Source organism: Leuciscus leuciscus, assembly GCF_965113295.1.
Source record: "Leuciscus leuciscus genome assembly, chromosome: 24".
NCBI lineage: Eukaryota > Metazoa > Chordata > Actinopteri > Cypriniformes > Leuciscidae > Leuciscus > Leuciscus leuciscus.
The window spans coordinates 10037405-10059496 of NC_138723.1; the positions used below are offsets into that span (position 1 = coordinate 10037405).

General features: G+C 39.7%; 2 protein-coding genes across 2 annotated transcripts; one reads left to right on the forward strand and one right to left on the reverse strand.

Moving 5' to 3' along the window:
* Positions 1 to 8602: 8602 nt before the first annotated feature.
* On the reverse strand, positions 8603 to 16173 carry isl1b (ISL LIM homeobox 1b). The gene is made up of 6 exons (XM_082158504.1): positions 14173 to 16173; positions 13857 to 14040; positions 12745 to 12989; positions 11508 to 11785; positions 10297 to 10425; positions 8603 to 10200 (listed from the first exon to the last, which is right to left on the reverse strand). The coding sequence occupies exons 1-6, from the start codon at positions 14192 to 14194 to the stop codon at positions 10084 to 10086; spliced, it is 975 nt and encodes a 324-aa protein (XP_082014630.1). The 5' UTR covers positions 14195 to 16173; the 3' UTR covers positions 8603 to 10083.
* Positions 16174 to 16332: 159 nt separating this feature from the next.
* golph3b (golgi phosphoprotein 3b) lies at positions 16333 to 21056 on the forward strand. Its single transcript, XM_082158505.1, has 4 exons — positions 16333 to 16715; positions 17115 to 17246; positions 17328 to 17442; positions 19160 to 21056. Exons 1-4 carry the CDS (start codon positions 16503 to 16505, stop codon positions 19582 to 19584), a joined length of 885 nt encoding a protein of 294 aa, XP_082014631.1. The 5' UTR covers positions 16333 to 16502; the 3' UTR covers positions 19585 to 21056.
* The last annotated feature ends 1036 nt before the right edge of the window (positions 21057 to 22092 follow it).

Consider the following 22092-nt stretch of genomic DNA (forward strand, 5'->3'; position numbering starts at 1 on the left):
TTTCGTCTGGAGGGACTGTTTGGTAGGCAGGCCCCGAGGCATGGGGCGAAAAGACCCAGTGTCTCGTTCCCTGTTCTCAGGGAACAGAGGTTACAGTCATAACCTAGATGTTCCCTTTCGAAATCCCCGGCTTCAAATTTAGAAGGGGTCCCTTCTAGGGAATGTGGCTAGGGAACCCGAAGGAGCCCCAGCCAATCACTATTCAGGGGAACATACTCATCCGAAATGCCACCAGGAAGGCCTGACCTGGCGTCACTTACATTGGACACTTCAGCCTGGCCAACTTCCTGTCTGTCCGAAGACAGAGCCTCTAGACACTTGCCTTTATGTAAGGCATCCAACCCGAGGGACTGCGAAGCTGACAGTGAACCACTCGGCCCAGATCTCAGAGACGGGGTATCCCGGAGAGCATGACTCAGCAAAGCGCTTACAACCGTTGCCAGCGAGGGGAGTTTCTCTGCTCGATCCACCGATCTACACAGCGTTTGTGTTTCAAAACACTGAGGAGGCCTGAAAAAGCCTAAGGGCTGATCTAACTGGGAGGCCTCACAAGAGGCCTACGACTGTCTGACCAGACTCAGGAGGCCGAGTACTCATAGTGACCCTCAATAAGGGGAGCACATGGTCTGCCTGGTAGGAAAACCAGGCTGTAGGCTAGATAAAAGAGGTTCCGGGAGGGAACCAGAAGCAGAAAATTACCATTAGTCATGCCAAGGCGCAAGCTTGCCTTCAGAAGCTGCCTGCTAAGGCCAGCTGAACTGATAGCTAGCGGCCACTAACTGCCAGGACCCAGCGTCACTGGGAAACCACTTACAAGGAGGCCTGGTAAGGCCTACAACCTGATAACCAGAGGGCTGGCTACCTAGTGCCCGCATTTGGGAACTCGCCTTTAGGGAGGCTTAGTGAGACCTACTACCTGGCAGCCAGTTACGCTAGCTGTGCAGTTGCCAATCCTTGGGACTTTGCCTTCAGAGAGTCCTGATGAGGCCTACTACCTGCCTTCAGGGAGGCCTGGAGAGGCCTACTACTGATAGCTAGCTAAAAACTGGTTATTGCTATGACCCCTGATTCCGGGTGTCAGTCCGACTGAGCTACATGGGGGCCTGATAAGGCCAACTGCCTGACAGTGGTCAATCCTATTCAGCTGATTATAATCGGGGCTCACCTACAGAGAGGCCCACTGAAGCCAATTGGTTGGCCAGAGAATTAACAGTCGAACACCACATGATGGGGCTCAAGGTCAGGGAGGCCTTGCTAAGGTCAACGCCTGACCATCAACACCACTGTTTATATACCCCATCACTCAAGACTCACTTAGAAGATTTGAGAGGCCTACTAGGCCTGAAGCAAGTCAGTGCTGTCAGCCAAATTCATACTGCTAGGGACTCGCCATCAGGGAGGCCTCGTTGGGCCTACTAACTGATAGCCAGTCTATTCTGCTACAAACATATACCGTTGGGAAGGGAGGCCTTGCTAAGGTCAACGCCTGACCATCAACACCACTGTTTATATACCCCATCACTCAAGACTCACTTAGAAGATTTGAGAGGCCTACTAGGCCTGAAGCAAGTCAGTGCTGTCAGCCAAATTCATACTGCTAGGGACTCGCCATCAGGGAGGCCTCGTTGGGCCTACTAACTGATAGCCAGTCTATTCTGCTACAAACATATACCGTTGGGAACCATACTACACCAACACAAATATTGAGGCCACCCACAGGAGGCCTTATAAGGCTAGCTACCTGGTCACAGCTATAATGTATGTCACACAACGTTAGGACTCCCTTCCGAGGAGGCCTGTTTAAGGCCTACTACCTATCAGTGAGTCTACTGCCCGAACTACTAAGGCAAACCACCTGAGGTAAGCTGGCCTACAGTGCCCTCTTGGGGGCTGTCCAGTCAAGGAGGCTTGCTGAGGCCTACTACCTAACAGTGCAGCCTTCGTTGGCAGATAAGCTGTTTACACAGCGCCTACAGCATCCAGGTACCTAATTATATTGCCCATGGCAGTGCACTCAGCAAAAAATGCAGCACCCTTTAAGCAAGGGGAGTACAACATACACCACTCTGCCTCAACGGAGACCCCAGAGTCAGGAGCCTACCATCTGTACGCATGGGAGTCAGCTCATGGCAATGCTCTGGCTTCAAGGGAGCATACTTCAGAAACCAAAAAGAAGTGAAGGTTAGAACTTTCCGCTCAACCCGAGCCATAATGGTGTGAGGTAGGATAATACAGAACTGAATTATCCCTGAAATAATAATAATAAAGGGGAATATCACCACCAAACCCTGATATTTAACAGGGTGCGGGCCAGCCAGCAGCTCTAAAGGTGACAGATTGCTTGTAACCCAACCACCTACAGCCCGACGCTCGAGCAGTAGCTCAGTGGAGTCTATTCTGGAGGCCCAAATCCATATGCTAGATCTGCACGGCGGGGTCGGGCAGACAAAACCCAGTCTCTTTGTGAGGCGAAAGACAGCCTAACCCTGCTTAAGAAAGACCCATTGTACCGGGGAGGCCTTATTGAGGCCTAACCCAGGTTCTTTATAAATCATGCCTCTGCACCGACCTGCATTACTCTTCTCACCCCAGAACGCAAAAAGGGGGCAGGCCTTGGCCTAACGAGGAGGCTGTCATATGGGGATGCTAAAAACCTACATTCACAAAGTGAAGGGCCAGAGGCAGAAATGCTTTAGCAGAACGCCTCCACTATCCCTAGCATAGCCTAGGCCAGCTACAGAGGTGAGGCCCAGCCTGTAAGCATAGATCTACCTGAGGGCTCGGAGGAGCCACAGAATTTTTTAATTTTTTTATTTCATACGAGGGGCTGCAGAACCGCTCAGCCTACTGAAAACCCAAACAGAGCACAAGGGGGCAATGTTCTTAGGACCAAAAAAGGTCAGACGGTCCTGTGGGCCAGACATAAGATCTATCGGAAGCTCTAGCGTCAGTCTATACTCCAAAACAAAATAATTTTGTTGTTGTTTTTGAGAGAGAGACCAACTATTCTACCCTGAGGTGGCTAATAGCCCGAGGGCTAACACAGATGTGTGTAGAAAAAACAAGCGGCAGCATAAACATTCCCATTCTTCTTTCTAGAATGACGTTCTACCACTTAACTCTCCGCTGATAACCTATTTCATATGAATGAGCGGCGGCCTCAAATTCTCTCACCATGAGAGGAAGCCTAAGCTATAAACATAGTTTTACAATTAGAATAAGCGGTGGCACACCTCGCCGCCTTTACATGCCTGAAAGAAGCACTCTCACAAACCAAGCCGAGGATGCAGTCTTTGCATCGGAGAGTGGGCTATTGTCTTCTGGAGAAGATGATAAAGTTAAGCTGCCCCCCTCCAGAGTGGTTGCTCATGCTGAATTCAGAGTTGACGGCGACCAGGAACACCATCTCTGGTTGGACCTGGCTGAGATGAAAGACACTGAGAAAGTTTGTTTTCTCGACGTCCCCATTTCCCAGGCCGGCCTGCGTGTATGGGATCAATATTGGATCTGCGTGTCTTGAATCGGGGTCCTTCATAAGCTCCCGTTCATGATCCTCACATGTGTTTCAACAACCCCCAGGATTGGTTTGCTGCGATCGACCAAAAGGACACATACTTTTATGTCTCGATTTTACCTCGACACAGACCGCTCCTACGGTTTGCTTTCAAGGGTCGAACATAGCAGTACAATGTCCTCCCCTTTGGGCTGTCCATGTCTCCCCACGTCTTTATCAAAGTCGCGGAGACTTCCCTTACCCCACTCAGGGAGGTCGGCTTTCGCATCTTGAACTATCTCAACGACTGAATCATTCTAGCTCACTCTCGGGATCAGTTATGCGAACACAGGGACCTGGTGCTCAGGCACCTCAGCCATCTGGGGCTAGAGACCTGCGCAGGACGGATTTTTCAGTCCCGCTCCCGCAGGATTCAGTCCCGTTCCTGCAAAAATATGTTACCTTCTCCCGCTACAGCCCACAACATTCATGTTTTGTCCCACTCCCACCCGCAAAAGCCCACATAAAAGTATAAATAAAAGTATATACATTTTTTTCTCTACCTGCATGAAATACTTTCAAGTTAGCCTACGTGTCTCCACCACCTACACATCAGCATACACGCTCCCGATAAATTATTTGTTATTAAAGCATTAACATTCACAAACCACTGTTAATTTAACATAAAACAAGCAGGCTACTGCGTGCATGGTTTGGCATGACTGAATGCGCGCAAAGTGCGGCCGCAGCACGCTCCGTGTGGCCATCACACCGAGCTGCCGCCAAACATTCACCCCCTCTTATCAGACCTTGCCTATCTACTGGCCAAAGTGCCCTTAGAACAGGTGTCCAGGCATGTTGTTGTTGCATCAAACAGATGCGCTGTTGTGCAATGGGAGTGCAGCTTCGGGCTCCTGGACGGGACCCTGACTGCACTGGCATACCAATTGCCTGGAATTGCTGGCAGTGCTGTTCACCATGCATCGGTTTCGACAGTTGCTTCAAGGAAAGCATGTGTTGGTCAGTACAAACAACACTGCAACTGTTGTGTAAATCATCCAGCAAGTCAGGGTACGCTCACGTCGCATGTCACAACTCGCCCACCATCTCCTCCTCGGGAGTCAGCAGTGGCTCAAGTCGCTGCGCGCTGTTCACATCTCGGGCAAGCTCAATCATGCGGCCGACATGCTCTCAAGACAGCTCATGTTCACATGCAGGAAAATGGAAACTCCAAGAGGTCCAGCTAATCTGGAGTCGATTCGGGGACGGGTCCCTCGGCATGGATGCACTGTCACACAGCTGGCCCTGGGCCCTACGCAAGGATGAGGAGCAGAGCTTGATTGTTGTGCTCTACTGGTCCACCCAGACCTGGCTATCGGACCTGATGCTCCTCATGACAGCGCCTCCCTGATGGATTCCTCTGAGGAACGACCTGCTTTCTCAGCGAAAGGGCACCCAATGGCACTCAAGTCCAAACCTCTGGAACCTCTACGTGTGGTCTCTGGATGGGACGTGGAAGACTTAACCTCCACTGGCGGTGCTAGACACTATCTCTCAAGCTAGAACCCCATCTATCAGGCGCACTTATGATTATGCGGAAGACCCCCGGAAATGCCCGATCACCTCTGAGCTTTCCTTCTTGCAAGAGAGGTTGGAGTGGAGGCTGTCCCCCTCCACCTTGAATGTATAGGTTGTCACCATCGCAGCACATCACGATGCAGTTGATAACATGTCACTTGGAAAGCACGACCTGGTCATCAGGTTACTGAGAGGCGCCAGGAGGTTAAATCCTCCCAGACCGTGCCTCATCTCTTATACATTGAGTGTGCTGGATGAATGGGTTACTAATGTAACCCCCGTTCCCTGAAGGAAGGAATGGAGATGTTACATTTCTCCTGCCACAGCCCTGAACCACCGCAGAATGGCCGGGATCCCTGTCTCGGCTCCTCAGCAAAACATGAATGAGAACTCCGGGTAGGAATGGCTCGGCATGAAAATCACATTGGCCAATGCCCATTGGCTCGTTTAGTTACCACTTGAAGGCGATTGGGCTCCCAGGCGAGACCCCAATACGTCAGTCGACATAACGTCTATGTTCCCTCCTTCAGGGAACGGGGGTTATATTAGTAACCTAGACGTTACATGTACCTTTATACCTGAAGTATCATGTCGAACTATAAGTCATAGGAACATATTTGAAAATTGAAGGGTAAACAAGGGGTAATTTTAAAACATTCAAACATGAAAATAACCACAATCTATTAAATTTCACTGTAATAATAACTAGATGTAGTTATGATGCAATAAAATTGTATATGATGGACAAAAAAATACACTGAGAGATTCTTCAGAATATCTTTCAAATATTTCTGTTCCACAGAAGAAAGAAAGCCATTCAGATTTGGAACAATATGAGGGAGTAAATGATGACAGAATTTTCATGTTTGGGCGAACTATAAACAAAGAATATTCATTTCAGTCAAATTTTGTAAATAAGTATATTAGAGGTCTCAAAATTCTCACTCTTTTTTGTAACTTGATGAGAACAAAAAGATCAGGGCAAAGATGAAAGCTTTGAGAGCAAAAAACAGATTTGATCCATTAATTAATCTCTTTCTGTGAGGATGAATTGCCCCGTTGAAGTGCAGCTCTTCTTTCATTATTTGATCTAGAGCACAAAGGTGCCTGTATGGTTTAGAGCCGAGCAACAGTATAAAGCATAAGATCTTTTCAATTCACCTACATCGAGTCTAACAACCGAGTCATGTGGCGAAATAGTGAATGCACTGATCTGATTATATTACCCATGTCTCATAGTTAAAAAAAACATTTTGTTATAAACATGCAATTTCGTTTGACGAAAAAGTGGAAATTATGACATGTAGAATAACTAAAATAAATGTAAAAATAAATAAATAAATGATCTATCATAGAAATCACTTGCTCAAAGAAAGATATCTTGTCTGATCTCTGATTAAATTTCTATTTAATAATAGACAAATGGCCAATGCACATTAATGTACTTCATGATTTTCTGTGTCTGTAATTGAAGTTGCATTTTAACATCAACCCATTTTTGAATTGTTTTTCATAAAATATTTGTCTCCCTGCTTTCTGTTTGGCAGGTGAAATGAGCAAATAGTAATGAACAACTGTTCAAATTTGTGTTTTTATAAAAATTTAAAAAATAATCAAAATAAATGTCCAGGCTTGTGATGGAAGATTTTGAAATTCACAATGAAATAATAGCCAGTGCTATTACCAAACTTTAGACAAAATGAAAAAGTACTAAGGGACAGAATTTTTAATAAACAATGAAAATAAAAATCTGCAAATGACAATCCAATGAAAACTCGTTTATATTATTCATAATAAACAAAAGAGACTTATAATGTAAACAAAGTACAGTTTAAAAACAAAACACAACAAATTACAATTATTTGATAAATATTAAAATATTATAAAATATAAAAAATAAAAGTAAATGGTTGATCAATGTTTCAACATCTAGTATGTCATGCTAATACCACTTTTTACTTTCCTTGTTTCCGCACATTTGCTAAATTAGCATTTTAATAAAAGCTTCTCAAAGACGTGGATAATTACGGTTGAGGCTTGATATTTCTCACTCAGTTTTGTAAGTTAACAATAAATAGGTGGGGGCAAAGATGAAAGCTGTGAGAGCAAAAAGCAGAGATTTGATCCATTAATTCATCTCTTTCTGTGAGGATGAATTGCCCCGTTGAAGTGCAGGAGCTCTTTCATTATTTGATCTAGAACACAAAAGGTTGAGAGCCCAGACCAATGGTATAAAGCAGCATCTCCAAACAAGATCTTTTCAATTCACTTACATGCTCAACAGCAGAGGAGTGGGGCGAAATAGTAGATGCATTGATTTGATTATATTCAGTTCAAAACACGCTCCTACATAAGAAAGAGGTCCTTCAAATGAACCCACACAGCAAAGAGGAACAGTCCTAAATATGGAAACCTCCCTTACTCAAGAACAAAACATCTTTGGGACTTTTAGACCAACAAGGCATTCAGATTTCAGCCAGTTTAAATTTTTTGCTTACAGTTTCTTAATACCTGATTGGTTTTCAGAAATGAATGTCTCTCTCTCTGACAATGGACTGACCGTCGTGGTCTGACATTATTTAGATTAAATTTTGGTCAGAGAAACAAAAATTTTGAAAAAGTACCTGATAATTATAGACATCTTGCAATATATATACAGTATATATATATATATACATATTGCAAGATGTCTATTAGGCCACCATGACAGCTGAACAGCAGGTGGGTTTACAATATTATTACATTAGATTTCAATAAATAAATACAGTAATTCTACATAATAAAATATAAAACACATGAATTTGGACAATTCATAGTTTAATTTCTAAGTTAGAAACACAAAAAGAGACACACAGGTTCATAAAACCACATATCTAATACATTGGAAAATAATAATAACCAGAGCACTAATACTTTGTCACATTCTGTCCTGGCATGAAAATCCTGAGATTCTGAGCTTTAAACACAATAATTGAATTGAACATACAAGACTTGTGTGCTTCTACTAACGTTCACAAGTTTTGGATCAATAATATTTTTATTTTAAAGAAATGGAATACTTTTATTATTGTATTCAGCAAGGATGCATTCCATTGGTCAAAATATACAGTAAACACATTTATAACGTTTAATATTAAATTAAAACATTAATTGTTCAAATACATTTCTATTTTAAATAAACACTTTGACCTGTCTATTGATTTAAAAAAGTAATGAAAAAAAGTATCATGATTTGCACAAAAATATGAAACAGCACAACTTTTTTCAGCATTGATAATAATAATATTGTTTCTTGAGCCATTACATCATATTAGAATGATTACTGAAGGTATGGAGTAATGATTTAATCAAAGGAATTAATTACATTTTAAAATATATTGCAATGGAAAATATAATACATACAGTAATACAAATAATACAGTGTATATATATACTGTATATATATATGAAGAGTTCAGATGCAAAAGAAATTTTCTTCTTGAATGATCATTTTTATCAAGCTTGTATATTTAAGTTCAGTAATTTCATTTTCATTGCTATTTAAGTGAACTTACTGAACTTAAATATACGAGCTCGATAAAAATGATCATTCAAGAAGAAAATTCATATATACACTCACCTAAAGGATTATTAGGAACACCATACTAATACTGTGTTTGACCCCCTTTCGCCTTCAGAACTGCCTTAATTCTACGTGGCATTGATTCAACAAGGTGCTGAAAGCATTCTTTAGAAATGTTGGCCCATATTGATAGGATAGCATCTTGCAGTTGATGGAGATTTGTGGGATGCACATCCAGGGCACGAAGCTCCCGTTCCACCACATCCCAAAGATGCTCTATTGGGTTGAGATCTGGTGACTGTGGGGGCCATTTTAGTACAGTGAACTCATTGTCATGTTCAAGAAACCAATTTGAAATGATTCGAGCTTTGTGACATGGTTCATTATCCTGCTGGAAGTAGCCATCAGAGGATGGATACATGGTGGTCATGAAGGGATGGACATGGTCAGAAACAATGCTCAGGTAGGCCGTGGCATTTAAACGATGCCCAATTGGCACTAAACATCCCCCACACCATTACACCACCACCAGCAGCCTGCACAGTGGTAACAAGGCATGATGGATCCATGTTCTCATTCTGTTTACGCCAAATTCTGACTCTACCATCTGAATGTCTCAACAGAAATCGAGACTCATCAGACCAGGCAACATTTTTCCAGTCTTCAACTGTCCAATTTTGGTGAGCTCGTGCAAATTGTAGCCTCTTTTTCCTATTTGTAGTGGAGATGAGTGCATTGTACCCGGTGGGGTCTCCTGCTGTTGTAGCCCATCCGCCTCAGTGTTGTGGCTTCACAAATGCTTTGCTGCATACCTCGGTTGTAACGAGTGGTTATTTCAGTCAAAGTTGCTCTTCTATCAGCTTGAATCAGTCGGCCCATTCTCCTCTGACATCTAGCATCAACAAGGCATTTTCGCCCACAGGACTGCCGCATACTGGAGGTTTTTCCCTTTTCACACCATTCTTTGTAAACCCTAGAAATGGTTGTGCGTGAAAATCCCAGTAACTGAGCAGAGTGTGAAATACTCAGACCGGCCCGTCTGGCACCAACAACCATGCCACGCTCAAAATTGCTTAAATCACCTTTCTTTCCCATTCTGACATTCAGTTTGGAGTTCAGGAGATTGTCTTGACCAGGACCACACCCCTAAATGCATTGAAGCAACTGCCATGTGATTGGTTGATTAGATAATTGCATTAATGAGAAATTGAACAGGTGTTCCTAATAATCCTTTAGGTGAGTGTATATATATATACTGTATTTTTGGTCAAATAAATGTAGCTTGGTGACTTTTCAAAAGCCTTACCAACCCCAAACTTGTGAATGGTACTGTATATAAAGAAGTCCTTCATCGTTTTCACAGTTAACTGTCAATCATTGGCTGTTTAGTCAATACTATATTCCTGTTGGTCCTGAAACTGCAGCCTCCGGTATTGCAGGAGTACTGTGTTTACTCGCTGATGTCCGTGGCACTTGTTGTCAGGCTGTTGGGTGTGTCTGGATAGTGAGCCGATATTGACACAACTTCACCTCCAGCAGAACAAGGGCCTTCCTTTGATAAAGAAAGCTGAAAACCAAATCCAAACAAATGAACAATAGTGCAAAAATGATGTATCCATTACGCAATGTTAGTAAGTAATCTTTTGTGTATCCTGATATTTACCAAGTGCTGGTATGATCTGTGTTCAGCATTCTTTTGCAGAATAAAGTCGGTCAGTAGTTTCCATGGGGGGCTTATCCTCATGTCACTGTCCTGACTCTTGGGACTGGCCAGCATTAGATCCTCTGAAACCTTTCATCAAGACCAAACAACAAACACCACTTCAGTTTTATCCTGCAAACTGTCTAAGCCATAGGCATTGGTAGACTTTAGGGGAGTTCCTTGTTACAGGATCTCTCCTCGCTCTTGATTCCAGTAAAAAAAAACAATATTTGGAAAAAAAATGCACTTTGGAATAATTAAGATTTTTAATGTTTTTTGAAAGAAGTCTCTCCTGCTCACATTTATTTGATGAAAAATACAGTAAAAACAGTAACATTGTGAAATTTTATTACAATTTAAAATAGCTTTCTTAAATATATGTATATATATATATATATATTAAAAAAATTTTTTTTTTTTTTTTTTTTTTTTTTTTTACTTACACTTTTGGTAGTGTATTACAGTTTCCACAAAAATATTAAGCAGCACAACCAAATTTCAGCATTGATAATACCATAGTAAATGTTTGTTGAGCATCATATCATCGTATCAGAATGATTTCTGAAGACTATAGAGTAATGTGATTGTAATGTGTAAATTATGTTTTAAAATATATTAAAACTGAAAACCGCTATTTTAAATTGTAGTAATATTTCACGATATTACTCCTCGTTTCCTCGGCTCCACCTGAAATCATAAAAATATGTTTTTTTCCCCACAAAGTGACCCTGTTCAAAAGTTAACACTGCGTGTCGTTACCTGGAAGATCCACGCCTGTTTTTTTTTGTTTTTTTTACTTGATGGTTGCTCATGAGACCCCAGTACTAAAAAATTACGATCTTTAATCAAAATAACAACCATTTCCACCAATCATCCAAAAGTGAATGTAGTGTGTTGCCTTGAACATCAGCTTTCGATCATCCAGGTAACAACACACTATTGAGAAATCCCTCTTATCTGAAAATGATTAACATTCTGCAAGAGTAAACTTGTGACTTCAGCTGTACATATATTTAATATTGCCTTTCAAATTACCTTTGGTGCAATAAACAATCCTAAACAGTTTCTTTTTCTTGCTCAAGACACATTGAGAAATAAAAAAAAAATGTTTAAATCCTTTTTTTCCTGTAAAAAAATCCTATAACTGGGCTTGCTATGTGTAAGTCCTGTACCTGCTCACTCGCCAGACAGCCCTCGAGCTGCGTCTGTGTGTGTCTCATCATCACACTTATTTTCTTATCTTTGCATCTCTTGTTCTGGAACCAGACGCGAATGACCCGAGGACTGAGGCCCGTCATTTCCACGAGCTGCTCTTTCATGAGGGCGTCGGGTCTGGGATTGGCACTGTAACACGTCTGGAGCATGCGGAGCTGGGACTCGCTGAGAACCGTCCTCACGCGAGTGGCTCTCTCTGACCTCGAGGACCAGGACGCTGAGGATCTCATGCCCTCTGTGATAGACACATATACAAGGAGACGTTTTACCAACATCACTCGTTTACAAACAGCAAACCCTTCAATGTTGAAATGTGGTTGACATAATGTCAGTTGTTGTTTCAATAACATCTAATGCTAAATGGCTGTAAAAAGGTTAACAAAAAAATTATAAATCAATTTATTATAAAATTAAGACATTGAAACAACGTCACAGTAGTCTATGCAGCCAACAGGAAACTTTCTAGAAAGGTTCTCACAAAGTTACGTTCTTCCAGTAACATTAATAAAATGTTCGTTCAAAGTTATCTGGTCTTTAATGAAGTTCTCAAAACGTTAGCTCAAAAATATTATTTTTACATCAATAATGAAAGTTTTTTTTTCCTAAGCGTTTTAGTTCTAGCATTTTTTAAATGTTGTTTCAGAATGTTTTTAGAACTTTCAAAATTAGCATTCCCAAAATGTTTATAAAATTGTAAAATGGAATGTTTCATTAAAGGAATAGTTCACTTAAAAATGAAAATTCTGTCATAATTTACTCACCTTCAAGTTGTTTCAAACCTGCATGAATTTCTTTATTCTGCTGAACACAAAGGAAGATATTTTGAAGAATGTCATTAGTTGACTGCAGCCGTTGACTTTCATAGTAGGAAAAAAAAAATACTATGGAAGTCAATGGCTACTGCAAACTGTTTGGTTACAGACATTCTTCAAAATATCTTCTTTTGTGTTCAACAGAAGAAGGAAACTCATACAGATTTGGAACAACATATGGATGAGTAAATGATGACAGAATTTTCATATCTGGTGAACTATTCCTTAAATTGGAATGCAAAATATTTTTGACAGCTGGGATCAACATTGATTCAATTTGCAAAACGAAATTCAACAGTGATTCAACCTCGAGGTATGATATAGATTCACATGTGAATAAACATTTAAATGCTGGCTGGGATTGAGAAGCTTGTAGACTTACCGGATGGATCAGCAGTCTCCTTCTGTTGGTTATTTGATGCACACTTTAATTTGTAAAAACACTCATGATGGTCTGTACAGAGCAGTTGACCGTCCCGCAGAACATACTCATCTCCAGGGAGTAACGGACGACTGCAGCTCTCGCATCGAAAACACTGGATGTGATAAATATTCACTCGTGTTCGCATGACATACTCCTCTCTGACGAAGGCTTTGCAGCATCTTGCACATTTACTGCTGCATAATCTGACAGAGAATATAGGGGGGGGATTTATCATATAAAATAGCACTTTATTATACATTGTATATATATTTCACAAATGTATGTATATGTAATCCTATCAAAATTGCTGAATGAAATATTTACATGTTTTGGAATTTTTCTTCCAACACTTTTTTTTTTAAGTTGTAAAAGTTTTTTTTTTTTTTTTTAAGTCCTTTCAATTAATTGTACCTTATTTAGTTAGAAAACTGGGTCATACTTTATATTAGGTGCATGTCTTTATACTTAATTTTTATTTATTTTTATTGTAAGACAATGTACTTGTCATGTTTTGCATGTTTTGTGTTCATGTAGCCTATTACAAAACGCTTTTGCTGCTATTGAGGTGGGATACGAGTGCGGGTAGGTTTGATGGTATATGGGTAGGTTTAAGGGTAAGGGTAAGAGAAGGGTCAACATGTTTACTGTAAAAAAAAGTTGCTGCCTTAAATTTTAAGTTCAATCAACTCGGATGTTTAAGTCATTTCAACTTAAATTACATCAAACTGACTTTAAAAATGAGTTGAATCCTATATATATATATATATACTTTTTTATATAGAACATTGCTAAACCTTTTTCGTTAAAGCAATGTAAAAAAAAAAACCTAAAAAAAAAACATATCAATATACAGTATGTTGTCATAACTTATTGATCATATAGCCTAATTTTTATTTTTTATTTTATTTAAAGTGCTACGGCCAGGTATTTTTTTTTACATAGATGTACATACGTACACGTGCATTGTATCAACTGATTAATTTAAATGTTAGGCTATAGTTATAGACAAGTGGGACAAAAGCTGCAATAATAGGCCAAGTTGTGATGAGCAAAGCTTATGTTTGCTGTACCTGTGGTCTTTACAGAAGGTTTTCCCGTCTCTGATGAAGCAGGTGCGGGACTCGTCCAGACACTGATGGCACTCCGCGCACCTCAGACACTGCGCGTGCCACTCCAGATCAGGAGAAACCCGCAGGATGAAGCGATCCTGGATCTGATGCCCACAACCCACGCAGGATGAAGTCAGCTCATTTCCTTTAATAACAAGTATAAGCCTACATTATTTGTATTTCTAACCTTTTAATTGTGGTGACATTTCAAAATACAAATACGCATCTCATCTTACGCTGGCCTATAATTAAGTTGAACTTTTGAATGACAACTTACTGTTCTGTGGATCTCCCATCATGTCAGGAAGCAAATGTAACAGCGCCGTTATCTTCTAAATGATAGCCTAGCCTATTAAACACTAAAGAGAATGAACTACACATCTAAAGGGCCACTAATGTACGTCTGGCTCGCTCCTCTTTATTTATTTGATGTGACGTGGGTGCAGGAGCACCAATCAGGCGCTCACCCGCCACCGGAATCCCCGCCCTCTAACACTTAGACACGCCCACAACAGGTACAACACATCAGGTACCTGATGATGTTCTAGCCTATATATTAACAAAGAAATAAGTATAGAGGATAATTGCTAACATCGTAATTATATTTCATGGGTTTTATATCTAACTATAAAATATTGACATATTAAAGAAAACTGATGATAGATTTGAATAGAATGATTTGACTATTGAAGTTCGATTCACATCTAACAAATATGTTTTTGTAATGATATGAATGAATGAATGAATGAATGAATGAATGAATGAATGAATGAATGAATGAATGAATGAATGAATGAATGAATGAATGAATGAATGAATGAATGAATGAATGAATGAATGAATGAATGAATGAATGAATGAATGAATGAATGAATGAATGAATGAATGAATGAATGAATGAATGAATGAAGCTTTATTATTGTGTCATGCGGATACGCCCAGCCCGCATGGACTTACAAGACACCAACATTAGTAAGCATAAGTAAGAGGATTAATATACAAGATAGATATACAAGACAGACAGGTCCAGAGTACATCGGATACATTGCTCCCAAATAAAGACAAGCATTAGAAACAAAATAATCAAAGTAATAGTAGCCTACATATGTATTCAGATACATGCATGTATGTAATCATATACACGTGTATTCTCATTTATTCAAATAACCACCCATATAAACCCATAATCCTACACAGAACAAAATTAAATCTAATTAAACAAACTAGCTAATGATATTAGCAGTGTTGTAAGCATTATATTTGTTAAAGTCCCCATGAAATCAAAATTTAAGTTTGTTTTGGCTTTTAGTATGAATATGTAAGTCTTACTGTTATCTACAAGCTAGTGTGCTCCAAAACAATGACAAAATTCACATTTAGGAGATATAAGTGTTCAAAACTTACAGTCTCTCACTTCCGCCAATGGAGCAATGATTTCGATGACATCACTCTGCACTTCAGCTTCTCATCAGACATTCTGTCAAATCAAATGCTCTCTAAAATCTAAAGCGCCCCGCCCCCTACATTATAAATAGACCTGAAGCTGCATCACACATTTATTGTTTTCCAGTGAATGGCACATATGCACTATAGGGGATAGGAAACGATTCAGACAGTGTAAATATGCTTTCCATTGGGGTGAATGAAGTCTGTGATAAACAAAACACTATTGGTTATTTAAAAAAAGGGGAGGAGCTGTTCGATATGTCCCGCCTTGTCTTCCTGTTTCAGTAATTAGGTCAACACATTGAATAATGCTGCTGGTGTCAAGCACTTCAGTGGGCCTTTAAAAATTTCATAAGGCTCCCCAGACGTTTTGAATTACCTTTCCTGGTTACCAATAAAGATTTATTTGTTTGCTCAATCCTGGTTCCATTCTGGAATATATAAATGAATAAAATAAAATAAAGTTTGATTTACTTATTTATCTGATCATAGTTGTGTAGCCTAAAATGATCATGTGTATTAGGTTGTCACACAAAAAGAAAGAAACACATGCAACTTTCAACGTTAAATTATGGTTATGAAAATGAAGCCTAACATGATTATTTAAGGTTGTATAGGCCTAACTAACATTCCTAGAACGTAATTATTTTGTTTCCCAAAAATAACCGAGAGTTATGTTAACGTTAAGGGAACATTCAGTGTTTATCTGAATTCGTGACTTAAAACTAAGATTTCATTGATTTCTATACGCCTATTTTTATTTACAGGGGCGGCAATACAAAAATGGGTTCAATGATAGTCGGAACACTGTTTAATTTATTTTGTCACAACACAGAGAAAACTATTTTATAATGATAATGATACAAAAGTGTCATCTATAAATATGAATTTGTCACCCACAGAAATAGGATCAGCGCGCAACGTTCACGCAGACGTCACATTACATGCGTCATTACGTCATCAACGTCCGCCATATTGAATAAGGAAATAAGAGTGGAAGAGGTGGAACGTCCCGGATGCATGTAAACATCCACGTCAACAGAAAGTATATTAATGAAACAGTTATAGGGGCACGGAACAGCGTGAATATAGACATTACCTGTCGGATGTATAATTAAAAGACTGTTAAACACACTGGTGTTTTTAGGCTTCTGCAAAACAATGACTTCGCTAACGCAGAGAAGCTCGGGCCTGGTGCAGAGACGGACCGAGGCCTCGCGTAACGCCGCCGCCGCGGATAAGGAGAAAATCCCCGGAGAGGATGAGGACGAGTCCCGCCGCGGAGAGGAGGAGGAAGAAGACAAGGGAGACTCCAAAGAAACACGGCTGACCTTGATGGAAGAGGTGTTACTGCTCGGACTGAAGGATCGAGAGGTTCGACGTGACATATGTGTCTTTGTTAGTCAAATGGTCGCCAGGAAGCGGCTAGTTAAGATGAGGACTAGATAAATCCCGTTAAACGACACAGATTAAGTGTCTTAAGAAACAGCTGTTTGGAGACCTTCAACATTTAGCCTGATAGGAGGGTCCCAGTCGTGCATTTCGAGTAAAATATAGCAAGAAAGCATAGGCCTCTAAGTGTTCTGTCGTAAATGTGAGTTATGTAACTCTTTATAACTAACGTTACCCCTGCACAGAACAGTTGCAACATGATAGGCAATTCTTGTTGATGTCATATAAAACTAATGCCGTCCGGATCATTTATGTATTTTCATGTGATATCTGCCGATGTTGTTCTTCGAATAATAACTGAATAACTTCTGTCTTGCTTAGGGTTACACGTCATTCTGGAATGATTGCATATCATCTGGTCTGAGAGGGTGTATGCTGATCGAGCTGGCCATAAGAGGACGCCTGCAACTGGAGGCATCTGGAATGAGGAGGAAAAGCCTTCTGTCCAGAAAGGTGTGTGTGTGAATATATTTATTTGTTTATTTTTTGCTGTTTACACTTCATCTTGACTCTTTATACTTGATTGTTCATCAGGTTTTGTGTAAATCTGATGCCCCCACTGGAGACATGTTGCTGGATGAGGCATTGAAACATATTAAAGAGACTCAACCTCCAGAGACAGTCCAGAGCTGGGTTGAGTTGTTAAGTGGTGAGTTGTGAATATATTTGACGTAAAGTTACTTATTTTTAGGGGTAAATTACACAGTTCCAAACCTGTATGACTTGCTTTCTTCTGTGAAACACAAAGGTATTTTAATAATGTTTCATTGGGATTTTTATTTATTTTTCATAAAATGAAAGTCAGTGGGATTCAGTGTTGTTTCAATCCCCTCTGACTTTAGTTGTTTAATCCAAAAAGTTGAAAAATTCTTCATAAACTTTTGGAACGACATGTAAATGATGGCATAATTAAAAAAAATATATATATTGTTTTGCCTTAAAGTCAGTGTGAAACATTGCAAACAATTTTACTTCTGTGATCTGATTCATTTCATACAAAATAAAATAAAAAAGTGCGGTTAGGGATATTCATTTAGTTGTTTTTTTCCTAACCGACAACCGAAACCCGTTAACCGATAAGTTTGTTAAATTAGAATTAAATGTAATTAGAATGGTTAAGTGTGTGTGACCCATTTAAAAATAACACAATTTGTTTTCCAGGGATTAGTTTTACATGCGCAAATAGCAGAATAAACAACAGAACATGAGGATTCGTCGTCACATCATGCACCTGCAGCGCTTCTGTGAACAGAGAAAAACAGAATAAAAGCATATTTATAATAGGAATAAATACGCAAAATAGATTTCACTTAAATATTAACAGATTAACAAAATAAAATGAGAAAACTGTGACAAGTAGGAGCCTATATGATAGGCACAAAGCGCATCCTGTTTGTTTTCTTTAATTTACAAAAGCACAATGTTTTGTTTTTATTGTAAGTGTACAGAAATAAATGTAAACCGTTTCTAATGATGTCTTACTCTTATCTGCATTACCATAATGGGAGTTTTTTAAGTTGTTTCCGCTTGAATTGTTGAAACCATTCAAGTGATTTCGCAAGTGACCTCACGTGCACACACACAACACGTCAGCTCAAAATAAAGAATAGTTTAGCATCCAAATACATTATGAATATGGAAACATCTGGATTTGTGCAGGCTATATGAGCCCAACGCCGGTTATTGTTTTGCTTTTAATTAATACATTTTGGCTGGATGTTTATAGCTACTTTTATAGTTCATTTTTGTTCTGTTCTATATACCGTTAAATTTAAAGGATTTAATATGGAGTGAGGGAAACTAAAATAGCCTATATGTATGTTTATAGTGTTTTTAATATTTGTAAACAGTACAAAATATAGTACCGGTATTTTTTGCATTAATGTAATAAAAAAATTGCCGTTTTTTATTCTCTCAAAAGCTAAATTTTATATGTGTAGAATTTTTTTTTTTAACCATGCAGAAAATGTTTTCAAATATCTTGATGAATTGCGTTTAAACCGTTTAACCAATAGTATTTATCAAAAAATAAATTTATTTCGGTTAACCCGGTTAATTATAAGCATCCCTAAAGGCGGCACTTGATTTTATCTGCTGGGAATTAATTGGATAATCAAAAGTGGGTGTTGCATAACAGAACGAAGCCCAATGGTTGGAGGTGTTGGAAAAATAAGAGGAATTTGTGGCACCATCCAAAATGAAAGAGTTATTTTGATATAGTGGGCTATTTTAGTATAGTTGGGTATTTTAGATGTCATGTTGATTTTAAGCTTTGTTGATTCAAATATGCTACAAACATCAAAAAGTACTAGAAATGGATCATTCCAATTCTAGTCAATTTCAAAGGCCCTTTTTACATTCTTTAGGTGAAACTTGGAACCCGCTGAAGCTGCACTACCAGTTGCGAAATGTCCGAGAGCGTTTGGCTAAGAACTTGGTGGAGAAGGGCGTCCTCACCACGGAGAAGCAAAACTTCCTGCTTTTCGACATGACCACCCACCCGCTCACCAACAACAACATCAAACAGCGGCTGGTGCGCAAAGTCCAGGAGGCCGTCCTAGAGAAATGGGTCAACGAGCCCCAACGGATGGATAAGCGTCTGCTGGCTCTGCTGTTCCTGGCACATTCCTCTGATGTCCTAGAGAACGCCTTCGCTCCTCTGCTGGACGACCAGTACGATCTGGCCATGAAGAGGGTGCGTCTGCTCCTGGATCTCGAGCCGGAGGCCGAGGCTGCCAAGTCGGGCGCCAACGAGCTGCTGTGGGCGGTGGTGGCCGCTTTCACCAAATGAACCTCCAGAGTAGAGAGAAAGGGACTCAACTTTGTGCTCATGGCATTGGACTCAGACCACTGGCCCCAAGCTTGGTTGATTCGGACTGATATTGGTGATGGTAATGATGGAAATACAATTTTTGAAGGAGATGATGATGATGACACTTGGAAAGGGACGGCTTTTTCTCATTGTCACAGATCTGACTCTGACCTTCACAAAGGTGTTGCCCTGTCTACGTCTAATGGCCAATAGTTGCTACATGATTGCAATTCACTGTGAGGCTTCTTGTAGTTCATGCACTTAGATCATAAAGTTCATGTAAGAACAAAAGTGAGCGCCATTGAAGGAGGTGTTTTGTAAAGGGTCTGTTTCCCTGTACTAAACTAGGCCGTGACTCTAATCCTAATTCAGATCCTGGTATAATTCTACAGTAATCTCAATCTCCATGTATCTTTGAATAAGGAGCCACAACTTCCGAATACACGGGCTTGATGATCCTTGTCATGGTTTCAGTTGCTTTTCCATATTCAGCAGGAAATGTTCCGTGAGCTTCTGACACCTGAATTGGGTCTTGAATTAACAGAAAATAAACCATTTCACATTTAAAAAGACTGAAATGCAAGCATCAGTTTTTCTCCGGTGCTTTAAAGATAATATGACCCTTCTTCCTTGCAAGTCTTCTTTCCAGAAATCCACTCTTTCTGAATGCTCGAAGAATAAAATGTTCAAATGTGTGCTAATTATATTGGTTTAAATTCAAAGACAATTTGCTGGCGATTCTCATCAGCCTGTGTATAAAGTGACTAAAACCTGATAGTGATTGTTCTTTTACTCACAGCCTTTTTGTTTAGCTGATCAGGAAATCCAGTTCATCTATTCAGCCCAAGATTCACAGCTATATTAATTCAATCTTACGATGGGTTTTGTACTGTAATGCACCACAAACAGGTCAAGGAAGCATTGAGCTCACGTAGATCCCAAGTCAAACATCTGGGTTTAAGTTGCCTCATAACTTTCATCCATTTCATGCGAATGCCAGTCAAACACTAGCAGAGCCCCGACATCAAGGAAGGCTTTCATTCCCGAGGCCTGTCCATAGTGATCACTGCATTGATGTAGCCGTCTCGTCTCATATGTATGGTTTCATTCATGTCATAATATCTCCTCTTGCTATATTTCCAATTTTTATACTATGTTTTTAATCATTTTTATTTTGTTCCTTCCTTTAGCTGTTAGCACAATATTTGCCGGAGTCAATTGTCATGTCTTTGGTTGTCTTCTGTCCTGAAAGAGGACTGGTAATGAACGGGGTAGGGATATGCCCTTCCAGTGAAAGAAGCAGGTGTTTGACATGTTTATTTTCTGTTAGTAAAAAAATACGTAATGAGCTGTAAAAAATAGAGATGGTGTGAAATGGATGCCCTGATTTGTACATCTGCTTTTTATCATATAATAAAGGAATATCTTTAAGTGCCTGAAAGGGATATGAATATTAGCTGTCCTCGTTCTTTAAGTTATGTACATTGCACTTGGTTTTAGTGCTGTGACTGTATGGTTCTGGTGTAATGATGCAGTCAGATCTGGTTTGTTGCATGTCGAATGCCCTGAACATGTACAGGGGATTACCAAGCCATGATGATACATACCAGAGCACACATAACCTCATGAATGATTGCACTAGAAGGTAAAGCACCGCAGTGAGGTTTTTCCTCCAAACGCATAATGCAGTTCAGATAAGATTGAACAAGTTCAACCAGTTCAGTAAATTAATGTTGATTCAGAAACCGATCTGATGGGTTTTGCTGTATGTTCTTGATTCACAATAAATGGCCGGCTCATAAGAGTCGAGTGTTCGTGAGCAGACTTTACTCACTGGTTGCTCTGTATATTTTTGATTCACTTTTAAATGGCTCATACAAGTCGCCAAAACAATCTCATGTCAGTTGGTAAGTTGTACATTTTGGCGAATTGGTGGCTATTTATATGAATCTCTACGATCTCATTTGTATGTTTTTGTAAGATTTGCTGTAGGCTATGCTCCAGAGACTGTAGTTGAGGGTTGGAGCTTGCAGTTTACGTCGTATACATTTCTATGCTGTCAAATCGATTAATCGCATCTAACATAAGTTTGTTTACATAATATTTGTGTTTGTGTATATATATATATTTATATATATTATATGTGTGTGTGTGTGTGTGTGTGTGTGTGTGTGTGTGTGTGTGTGTGTGTACTGTATATAAATACATTTTGAATTTAAACACTATGTGTAGTATAGGCCCGGGGGTTTTCAAAGTGGGGGCCGCCAGGGGGGCGCAGCAAGTAAAAAAAAATAAAAAAAATAGCGACATTTTTTTTATTTAAAAAACGTAAAAATATTTGTTAATATGAGTATTATGAAATAGCATTATAATAATTTGTTGCATAGCCTATCTGAACATTAAAATTGTAATGCTAATCTTTTAGAGATGATGATTGATCGGCTGGTGACCGGAATTGGCCTATTTTCACGTGATTTTCAGTCTATG

Bases quoted from the DNA above. Each gene is read 5' to 3' on its own strand.
- isl1b (XM_082158504.1), bottom strand. From the start codon at position 14,194: ATGATGGGAGATCCACAGAACA. The intron at 12,990-13,856 runs GTACAGCAAACA...ATTCTCTGTCAG, and splicing joins ACCTTCTGTAAAGACCACAG to ATTATGCAGCAGTAAATGTG. The intron at 10,426-11,507 runs GTACAGGACTTA...TCTTGATGAAAG, and splicing joins GCTGTCTGGCGAGTGAGCAG to GTTTCAGAGGATCTAATGCT.
- golph3b (XM_082158505.1), top strand. From the start codon at position 16,503: ATGACTTCGCTAACGCAGAGAAGCTCGGGCCTGGTGCAGAGACGGACC. The intron at 16,716-17,114 runs GTTCGACGTGAC...TGTCTTGCTTAG, and splicing joins TCGGACTGAAGGATCGAGAG to GGTTACACGTCATTCTGGAA. The intron at 17,443-19,159 runs GTGAGTTGTGAA...TACATTCTTTAG, and splicing joins CTGGGTTGAGTTGTTAAGTG to GTGAAACTTGGAACCCGCTG.